The sequence below is a fragment of the Diadema setosum genome, chromosome 9 (assembly GCF_964275005.1).
Source record: "Diadema setosum chromosome 9, eeDiaSeto1, whole genome shotgun sequence".
Classification (NCBI taxonomy): domain Eukaryota; kingdom Metazoa; phylum Echinodermata; class Echinoidea; order Diadematoida; family Diadematidae; genus Diadema; species Diadema setosum.
The window spans coordinates 4,894,100-4,905,308 of NC_092693.1; the positions used below are offsets into that span (position 1 = coordinate 4,894,100).

At 36.3% G+C, this 11,209-nt stretch overlaps 1 protein-coding gene across 2 annotated transcripts; it reads left to right on the forward strand.

Annotated features, from left to right (window-relative positions):
• Positions 1-305: 305 nt before the first annotated feature.
• Positions 306-9,129, forward strand: LOC140232475 (NADH dehydrogenase (ubiquinone) complex I, assembly factor 6-like). Of its 2 annotated transcripts, none has more exons than XM_072312568.1 (7): positions 306-440; positions 3,320-3,500; positions 3,752-3,850; positions 4,203-4,305; positions 5,250-5,383; positions 6,454-6,555; positions 7,181-9,129. In XM_072312568.1, exons 2-7 carry the CDS (start codon positions 3,357-3,359, stop codon positions 7,364-7,366), a joined length of 768 nt encoding a protein of 255 aa, XP_072168669.1. In that variant the 5' UTR covers positions 306-440; positions 3,320-3,356; the 3' UTR covers positions 7,367-9,129. The 2 variants fall into 2 exon arrangements, with proteins under 2 accessions (XP_072168669.1, XP_072168668.1); XM_072312567.1 differs by having other exon boundaries at positions 322-440; positions 3,324-3,500.
• Positions 9,130-11,209: the final 2,080 nt, after the last annotated feature.

An 11,209-nucleotide genomic window follows, 5' to 3' on the forward strand; every position in this document is an offset into this window, starting at 1 on the left:
GCATTCCCCGACTGACCTGGATGAGGGTCAACAAACTATTTTCATGGCTTTTTTAGTGAAACGTCAAGAGTCTTTTTGTACTTTCCTACCAGTCGGATATTTTTTTTTTTCTCTTCAGTTATGTATTTTACCAAAACCAACACAACTCTTCATGGCACCAAGCAGTATAGTCATTACTGTTTCCCTGAAAATGCTGTAAATTGCTCATTTCACTACTACTTATTGCAGATTTTATGAACTGTGAATTGTCACATCATTCTATATTTGAAATCACCATACAAAATGGCAGCCTCCATGCTCCTGAGAAATACACGCCATGGGATACAATTTTTATCATGTTTCTGTCATCATGGAGCACTTATTAGCAAATCTTCTCATCGATTTCGCACTTATTCTACAAGGAGTGTAGACAATTCACAGTATTGCGTAGATCAACTAAGGTAATGTTTAACGGCAGGCAAATGATTTGAACTGATTAGTTTGTACAGTCCCACCCCTAGGTATACTTGCTGTATTTTCGTTGCTCCAAAGATTGATAGGGGCCTAGACTAGATCTAATTGATGTTACTGTGAGATATCTGTAAAATATAATATTTCGGAGGTAAATGTAATTATTATCACTAACAACATTACCCTTGATGTATAAACACACGGCACGAACACCTACAAGGTCATTTTAGGACCACTGAGTAGGGTGGTCCACACCTTGAAATTTGAGCATGCACATCAAATGTATGGTAGCCCTACTATCGACCACCCTTATTGAAACCGACCGCGTATAATTCGCGCACTGAACACTTAGTACGCACTTCTCTGCGCGCAAAGCACATAAAAATGGATTGGCTTTGAATGTAGATTAGGATGGTGTGGGAAAACGCGATAATTCACTGTTCATTAATGGTTTTAATCAAGGACAAAATTTCGAATGAATATTTTCACCGAATCGTAATGACAGCACAATGTAATGTCTATGGAAGTTTCTAAAAGGCTTCTAAAAAGCTTCGTACAACACGGTGTTAATACAACTCGGTTTACAGGTTTACGTGCATTGTCAATGCAAAATCAGCGGTCGATCCTAAAAACGCGATTTACCGCGGGAAGCTGAAACGAGGCCACGCAAGTTCGTCGGCGATATTTTTGCACTGAAACTTCGAATCGAAAAGGGAACAACGGCATTTGATAGAGCTGGATTTTCTCAATCACGTAGGTCAAGTTTTTTACGTGAATTTCAGTGTTAAATATTCTTATCAAGCAAATAAACATTAGGCGGTCGATTAGTAGTAGGTCCAACCCTAACCGCAGCAGCGACCCCATACGGACAAATACGTACCGTAAAGGGCTGTTACTGTGTTACAGCGCCCCGCGACGGGGTTAGTCCAACCCTACATGTTGCATGTTGCAAGCTCAGAACCCGAGTCTGAGAATATTGCAGAAATTGTATGCGCGGAGCGCACACCACGAGCATGTGTTACGCACTATATCGCAGCTTGTCTCTCTTTGTGCTGCTTACATTCAATGTTCGATGTTCTCTCTCATGTTTTGCACACAAATATCTCAGTACCAGTGCACTACCAGATAGTTTGATGTTTCTTGTGTTTTGCACATGTTTTTTTTTGCACGTTTTAATTGAAAACATTTTATTTTTAGCTTGCAAATTCTTGAGGATGTTGCACAACATGTATTGTTGCTGTCTTTTAAGGATGTTGCACAAGAATTTTAGCATGTTGCATCAACATGCTGAAACCTCTCTTGGACCACCCTGTGGATTTGTTGTGATTGGTGTCCTATCACTGCCTGATTGTATCTACAGATCTAGTTTTAGATTTTTAGAATCTATCTCAAGTCGAGTCTTGTTCTTTTTAAGCAGGTTGAGCCTCATTTTCTATGTATTGTTTATTGGCTTAAAATATGAATGATATCATCAGTTATACAGTGAATATGCAATGTTACCTGTATGTGCATGTGACAGGATGACATGAGTACCTACCTCCTTTTCTTTCTCACTATCTTCTAGATATTGCTATTTCTTTTTTATTTTTATTTTTTTCTTCTGAGCATATCGGCTGTTTACCACAACAGCGACCCCAACACGTGACTGCCCTGCAATGGGGTTAATCACCTGTGTAAAATTACTGGGATACATGACATGTTTTGTTATTGAAATATTTTGTTGTTTGCCATAGTTTAAGTAAGTCGGTCTATACTTCGTTAGAACTGCGTATATATTTCTTTGTGTATTTAATGAGGCCCGGAATATTCACTTCAAATTACTGGGGATCATGATGTGTGGTACTTTGACTTCCTTTCCTCAATTTATTACTATCTCTGTTTTCTCTCACAGCGATTTCCTTATCTCCTGTGTGCAAAGTTAGCCATGATGAATAATTATGATGAATCAATGTGTATGTTCTCTAAAGTGATTTGTTGATTGATTGTGTGATGCAGAAACAGTAAATGAAATGAAATGAAATGTAATACAATAGGTAGAGGTTGGATTAATTATACACAACACCTTCATGTGGCGTCTTATGAGGCTATTAAAAGCTTGGGTTCGCTTGTACTATTGGTCCAGTGCAGTGACAAGCTTTCAAAGAAAATATTCAAAATAGTAATATCCACTACACTAGGTTAGGAGTAGGAGAGTGCTGGTTGTGTATTAACATGTCAATGATAATGGTAAACAATCTTGTAGTTGTACAGTTGAAGCTTCAAGGTTTATGAAGGAAGGTTAGTTGGAGCTCTGATGAGACAGCACTTCCAAATTGTATATTACACATTATTGTATTCAGTGATATACCCCAAAATAAAATGTGATTACAGATTCTATTATGAATATACAGTGTCATGGAAATTATGTTTATACTGCAACTTAATATATGAATTTGCAAAACTTCTTAAACTTACAAGTTTGTAGTTACACTGCACTGCACGTTTAGACCTTTGATATCATACATGCCAATTTTCACATCATCATCAGGGTTCATGATCATTTTCATGGTTTGATCAATTATTTCTTTTATAATTGTGTACCAGTATGTGGAATTTACCTTCATTCCACTTGAAAAAAAAAGTATAATATTACTATAAATGGTTTATATAATAGTTTTATTTCAGTTTTTTGTTGAACAAATTTTTTGTTTATTTTTACTCATTTTTTTGGCTACCAAAATCTATTGTTGGGCCACTGAAATTGTGTGTGTGTGTGTGTGTGTGTGTGTGTGTGTGCATGTGTTTGTGGGTGTGGGTATGTGTGTGAGAGTGATTCTTGAAGATTAGATTGAATTAATAATCCTATTTCTCTCTTTTTTTTTCTAAAAAGGAAGCAAGACTATGAGGGTTTCCTAGTCTCTCTTTTGATGCCTTCATCATCTCGTCCTGCATCGATAGCCTTGAGGACCTTCAACGCTGAACTAGCCTCAGTCAGAGATTCTGTTTCAAATGTTCACATTGGGAAGATGAGGCTACAGTTTTGGAGAGATTGTATTGAGAAGATATACGCTGTGAGTACATGTTTTCTTAAATGTTTGTTGTTTTTTAAGTTCAAACAAGAGCAAAATGTTTTTGGTGTAAGAGAATTTATCAGATATAAATGTCAAAGATAAATAACATAATTTTAGGGTTATCTTAGTATTCATGAGAAAATGTTGAAATTGTCTTAGGTATTATGCACCTCAACATTTATCCAAATGCCTGGATGTGTCAACATAGAATTTGATGACATATCTGCATTAATTTGTGTCTCATTTCACAGGGGAATCCTCCACATCAACCCATTGCCATGGAACTCTTCAAAGCAGTACAAAAGCATCAATTGTCTCGCAAATGGCTGTCACGCATGGTTAATGAACGGGTATGTTGGCTTTCATGTAACCTCAAGGAAGGCGATGTTTAATGAAGGTCAATGTTGAGTTAGAATGAGCTGATTTGATTAGTTGCTTGTTATGCTATTGAAGGCTAAAAGTATAAATGTGGAGAACCACTTTCATGCTCTCTGTTATAAAGCTAAATTGGGAATGTCCGAGTATTTAATCCCATGTTGCATTCAAAATTTCTAATGCTCAGTTGCTGTACAGCCTGCATGAAAACATGCAATATGAATATACTTTTAACAAGAGACTGACAACTATGATTCTTTTAAAATGTAACTTACTATACAAGTTTGTTGTTTTGTTCAGTCTATAAATGTTGATTTATTCTTACAGGAAAGTACTTTGAAGGACAAGTCATTTGCCACTGTTTCAGATGTCGAGACTTATGCAGAGAACACAATGTCATCAGTATTGTACTTGACCTTACAAGTTTTAGGTGTGTATGCCTCAGTAATTGCCTCTCGTAGTCATAGTTTCCCTTTTCATTGTTTCTTTACTTGCAGATTTAATTTTTCCTACTTTCCTTTCTGCAAAGATTTCCTTGGTAATAATTCCTACAGTTGTGTTTGAATTTCAAAGCATACTGGTAATTAACCCTGTACATAGATGCAAAGGTGCTTCAAAACACACTGTACATCCCCTGTGCTATCCGCAAGCAGTCATAGTTATAATTATGTTTATACATTAATGCAGTGGTTAGACTCCATAGATGAACTCGAAATAAAATGTGATGAGATTTCTGTTGATAATATGAATGCTAAGTTATTGTCGTTTTTTTTTTTTTATAATGGAGTATATAGGCTGCAAAACTCCGCCATCAAATATTTCTGTTGTCTTAGAAGATTCATTAGGATTGAGAAATACACAGTAGGCATGTGTCAAACATGCTGTGGCAATCTAAGGGGGCCTTGCAAGAAAGATGAGTTGCAATCGATTTCAAATATCAGTTGAATCTTATGCAAATGATAAATCATATACAACTTTGAAATCAATTACAAATTTGCTAGTAATCACAAGACATAAGAATGGTTTGGGGGATTTGTAATCGATTGCAACTTTCTTGCAATGCCCCCTTTAACTACAAAGTTATATTCTTCTAAGTAAAGTGTGTGCTGAAAGTAATCTCTGTATGCACACATGTACATGTATTATTATGCACTGAAATATGAATGGAAACAGACTGATATCATGATTAAAGTGATATCAGCTCGAATTATAATCTGAAGCTCATGAAATCTTGTCATGCTTCTAACTGAAATGAAAATTATCAGCAACGAAATACAGCTTTTTCTGTGGACCTCAATACATATAAAATTCGTTCATGTATTCAAGCTGAACTGTTGATATTGACAATGAATGAAATTCCATTGTATTTCCAAGGCATTAAAGACATCCATGCAGACCATGCTGCCAGTCATATTGGTAAATCACATGGCATTGTGAACCTCATTCGGGGAATACCCTACCTCGCCCAGAAAAGGAATGTCCTTGTTCCCATGGAACTAACAATGAAGGTTTGTGTCAGAAACTTTTCTCAAGATGACAAATTTTGACTATAAAACAAATGCATGTTATCCTTTTTGAATAGATTCAAATTTTATAACCATGACTCATACTTAACACAAGCAAATCTGTATGAAATATAGCCTCAAACAGGAACCTCCTCCATTGAACATGTGTTTGTTTATGTGATTGGCTTTATTCTGCTTGTAAAGTCAAAACAAAATAGAATTGAATTGTTGTAAAGAATTGTACAAAACATTACTAAATTACAAGGGAACAATTTAAAGAAAATGATAATCTCATGTGTTACTACAGATATATATATATATAATAATAATAATAATAAAAGGCAGTATATTCGATTCAACAAGAGAACATGTACCATCGACATATGCATGGCTTGAACTGGCTGAAAGCCTCATGGGTAATTTAGCCCAGGTTTTCCTCTCACAAAAGATGTATTTTGCAGTACGTGTAAAGCAAGCTATTTTCGCTGCTTGAGATTTTTTGCGAATTGGAGCAGACGGTCTATTTTGTGGCATGAAATTTTCATGAATTGTCACTGGCATTCAATGCATATAGTGTAGACAACAACTTTTGTGTGCATTTTGATTTTGCAAATCTTGCCTCTGACAAAATTAAAATGCATGCAAACATTTCTTGTTTTACAGCCATATGAAGTGTGTGTGTGTATGGGGGAATATCTCTATAGATGTGTTTCAGAAATTTGGTCAAGGCAGCTAGTCATTCTTGTATCATGACAAAATTTCTGTGAATCATCCATTTTTATTGAGGATGAATAGGAAATGCATTTTGTTTGCGAGTTTTCAAAGTTGTAACAAAGTTTCATTTGAAATTACTACTGGAATAAGATAAAGTGTCAAATTAAGGCAAGCTGCCAAGTGGTTCAGTAATGCACATTAATGTTCTCTCAGAATCTTTTTTACTGTTATGTATTTTAAATGTGTAAAGAATGTCCAATGTGCCCAATGTGATATTCAATTTCTTCAATGAATATCACTTTATGAAGAACCCAAGCATGGTTTGACATGTGAAACTTTGTGTTAATTTTGTCCCATAGTACAATCTCTCTCATGAAGACATCATCAGAGGGAGTAGAGGACAGGCCATGAAAGACTTGACCTTTGACCTTGCCAGTTTAGCAAATTCACATCTTTCACACGTAAGTTCATGTATTTTTTGTGATCCAGGTCATATAATCTGTCTTGAGCCACATACTGCTCTGCATTTTGTTTATGAAGAGTTCAGTATGTCAATGTAACGATACAAGCATTTTTTTGTTGTTGCAGAACTACAGAATTTTTACAGAACAAATTTGTTTTCAACAGCATGAAGTTATCAGAAATGTAATTTATAGCTGTAGTGTTCATTATGTAAAGGTACAAAATTAAATCAATTCATCTAGACTTACTGTTTTAATTCCGAGATCGGTTTCACGTCCGATCCTGGATGCTTCATCAGCTCATCTGATTTGATGGCGGGGAGGCGTCGTTGATGAACTGATTTAATTTTTTACCTTTATTGATCGTTACCTGGATGAATGAGAACTTACACCATTTGTTCATTATGTATTTGAATCATGTGCATATTGTACACATACACCTATCGCAGGGGAAAAATAAGAGTTTATGAACAATTGTACATGTATGGGTAATATCACAAATGACTGATATATTTTAATATGTAATTTCAGCTGTTGCAATAGCTGTAAGTCTTAAATGTGTCATAATTCTGGTCATAGTAAGATGTACAGATGATGATCATATACTTTCTGCTTTAACGCTCAGGCTCGGGACCTGAAGAAGGATATTCCTCGCAGTGCCTTCCCAGCATTCCTTGTGACCGTTCCCTTGGAATCGTACCTAAAACGAATCCAGCAGGCGGACTTTGATGTCTTCCATTCAAGTCTCACCAACAGGAACCCGCTGCTCCCCGCACAGCTTTGGCTCCAGACATGGCGGAGAACATACTGAGACTTTGTTCTTCTTCTCTCAGGGAAGAAAGAGAGAAAAAAACAAAGTGATCCGGTCCATGCAAGATCCTGTTACAACTTTGCTTCAGTGACATTAGCTGAGCTGATCGAAAGTCTGATACCAATACACTTCCTGTGGTGGAACTGTTAGAGAAACATTAGAGCAGCTGTGGTCACAAATGGTACCGATGCACAACATTGCAGGAATACTGTCACCAAGTCACCAAGACACGCACAGGGTGTAAACTTCTCAGGTCCCCCCCCCCCCCCCCACACTTTGATGGCAGTTTACTGCTACATAGAGTTTCATAGCAGTGAGGGTCATTCTAAAGTATTCTTTACTTTAAGAAATTCTTGTGCAATTTCAAGACTTTCAAAGTAGAGTGTATCTGTAAGTTATTGATCGTTAGGGTATAAAGATACGTAGTACAGCAATATCAGTCACTTTGCTGATAAGTCTATGCCATTCAGAACTTCAGGGTATCACTTCTTTTCATTGACTACCTAAACTGTTGTCATGCAGTAACTCATGTGGTGATGGAACAAATATGGAGATGCATATATTAAAGTAGGGGCAAATAACTATAGATAATGAAAATGGATGACCTTACAGGAAAATCAAGCTCATAGAGAAAGATGCATACGTTTGCAGTGATTCAGTGACAACAGAGTAGTGTTGATTTTGAGACAGGTCCATACACAAAAGAAGAAAGTTAAACTTATTCAAATGTCAGACAGTCATTTGATGTGGAGTTTTACAACAAAACAACAACAAAAGAGCAGAGAACAGACCTTTTAGGTTTATGGAGATGGTTATCGTAAATGAAAGTGCCACTGTCTTTGATGTCACTCTACTGTGAGAAATTCTTATTTATGGGCATTTATTGTCAAAAAACCCCCCCATGAAATGACAGGTACACGTTTATGTCATGAAGTATGGCAATTATGGCGACAACTTCAGTCCTCCCAAGTTGCTTAGCTCCTGCTGCCTTGGTTGCAGAGGTTCCTGTCACATGGCTAAAGGTAATAATATCCTGCCAGATGTATTACTGTGGGTGCGTGTGCGCGTGCGTGTGTGTGTGTGTGTGTATCATGTTCATGCCAACACTGCTACAGCATTGTGAAGAAGTACAAATTATTGTACATTTATTCAGCAGAAAAGAAATATTGTACATTGTATTGAATCCCCCCAAAGAATCTGTACCTTTTCTATTTGTGTTTATTTTCTTTGCTCAGTGTGTGAATGTACATTTTCTTTTTTTTTTTGTAAGTGAACTGCTTAACTGTTATTTTGTTTTGATATTCATGAACCATCAGATCATACATTTATTCATAGGTCAATGCCTATGTGTGTGTGTGTGTGTGTGTGTGGCTGTTCGTCCGCAAATGATTTCTATAACTATAGCTGAGCAAGATATCAAGCCAGATATTTGAAAAGACATCTCTCTCTTTGAGATGTCAAGTACATGTTCTGCAAAAGCTGTTATTTTTGCGGACAGACATTTTCACAAGATGTTTTTGCAATTTGACACCCTGGCTACTGGTATCATAAGTGCATACCACTTTACTGTTAAATTCACAGAATTCACAAAAATCCTCACAAAAATAATAGCTTTTACAGTACAATATTTATATTGCACCTGCGTATGTGTGATTTATATGTACAGAACATTTCCTTCAAGCTTGTGAAGTTGTGGGAGATTACCACAGATGGTATTAAAAGTCTCCTTTATTTGAAACAAGTACATGTAAATAAAAGATGTCAACAATACGAAACATGCTTGATGACTATCATTTCAGTGATCAAGTGCTGGCATTGAGACATGAATTCTTTTGTGAATACTAATGAACGCAAGTGTGAACAATCAATACATTGCATATCCATGTCTAACTTTTCAAAACTTACTGTCTGCAAAGTTTGAAGTTTGGATGCCTGTTGACACATGGCTTTTGTCAAATCTAATTTCATACAAAGATTTACATTTACTGCATCACCACTTTATTACAATGGATTTTGAGACATTATCATGCTTTGATGTTGTGAAATTAGACTGATTTCTACCAAAAGACAAAACTACATGAGGCAAGATAGTTGTTTGATAGAGACAACATACATGTATTTATTTTTTGAGTCCTTTGAAGTTTGAAGCGGTGCAAAACTTAGACAGAAAAATCTGTCTGTTCAGAGGAGTTTTATAACATTTTTTTTTAACCTTCATGGTTTTGCTCTGAGACAGACAGAAGCCTCTGATAGACATCACTGTGGGGGATGCTCAACCACTGTCCCCATGGATGTATGGGGTGAGGTACCTCACCCTCCTTGATAACATCCTAGATAACAGTCCTAGATTGACAAATTTAGACTTAAATAGTAACATTTGCATAAATTATGATACATATGATTACATAATAGTACACTGTATACAGTGCACTCACCAGCTGTTTGAAACGGTGAAGATAGGAGTGCAATTTTCATGGAAAAAGATGCAGCTACCAGCTCATCAACACACTACAGTGAAACCCCGTTATAACGAGGTCCGTGGGACCGGCGATATTACCTCGTTATAACCGGTACCTCGTTATAACCGTACGCATCAAAAACAAAGAAAAACATAAGCACGACATCGGAATATACCCATCCTTTGCGTTGTTATTACACAATTATGGATCATTATTATTGAGATAATAAAGGGAAATTATTTGTGAATTAGACGAAAAAGTAGATGTTGAAATGAGATAATTCTTTATCGTAATTCTTGTTTGTTAATTTTTCCTAACACCAGCGCAAATAGAGTAAAATACAGGCGTTGTTTACCATAACTTGCGAGGTATTTTTACGCTGTTGGTGCCCAGCGGGAATGCGATGATTTCATGAATCATTTCGGCTGTAATCTTGTACAATATAATCTTATGATCGTTGCGCTCGAAGGGATTAAAAATGCGTTCTTTATTTTCTTCCGAAAATTTCTTCGCGTTTTGTCAATCCGTTCTTGAAAATTATGCGACAGGATTGAATGTGGAAGGTTACGTTGTGATCCTTTTTACGCAAATCTGTACCTCATAGACCATTCTGAAAGAAAGAAAAATCTTCATTGTGAAATGCAGTGTTAAAATTGTGATAATGAACAAACCCAGATCTATTCAAACTAATAAATACGTTTGTTTCTAGGTTAACATGCTTATTAACTATTTTTTACGCTACTGTCACCTGGCGAGACCGCGATAATTTCAGAGTAACATACATGCGTTATTTACCGTTAACTTGAGAGGTATTTTACACTGTTGGAGCCCAGCGGGAATTCGATAATTTCATGAATCATTTCGGCTGTAATTTTATACAATGTATGATCGTGCGTCCGACGGGATTAAAAATGCGTTCTTTACTTTCTTTCGAAAATCTCTTCGCGTTTTATACATCCTTGAACTGTTAAATGCGTTTGTTTCTTTTTCTGAACACCGATTAAGTAGGTTAACATGCGTTATTCAACTATTTTTACGCTACTGTCACCCGACGGGATCGCGATGATTTCATTAATTATTTCGGCTTTAATCATCCACACTCATATTTGCTAAGCAGCAAAAGAACTGGAAGTCGGAACTAAAAATGGAAAGGATATAATAATGAGTTGCACACGCATTCCAATTGTCCATTTTTGGCCACAAGTGTCCCTACATGAAAAGTTTTTGAATGCGTTATCTTTTTTATTTCTCGTTGCAGTGTGGTCTGCCCTAATATCAGGCACGCGTATCTCGCGGAAAAGAAAATCGAATGATTATGTTTAATGATTTAGTAGGAACATCGGAAGACATTCCTGTGTCTTATCGCGTGATTTAGAAGAAAACA

Coding starts and splice junctions, on each gene's coding strand:
- LOC140232475 (XM_072312568.1), top strand. CDS start 3,357: ATGCCTTCATCATCTCGTCCTGCATCGATAGCCTTGAGGACCTTCAAC. Junction 4,306..5,249: donor CTTGACCTTACAAGTTTTAG/GTGTGTATGCCT, acceptor TGTATTTCCAAG/GCATTAAAGACATCCATGCA. Junction 6,556..7,180: donor CAAATTCACATCTTTCACAC/GTAAGTTCATGT, acceptor TTTAACGCTCAG/GCTCGGGACCTGAAGAAGGA.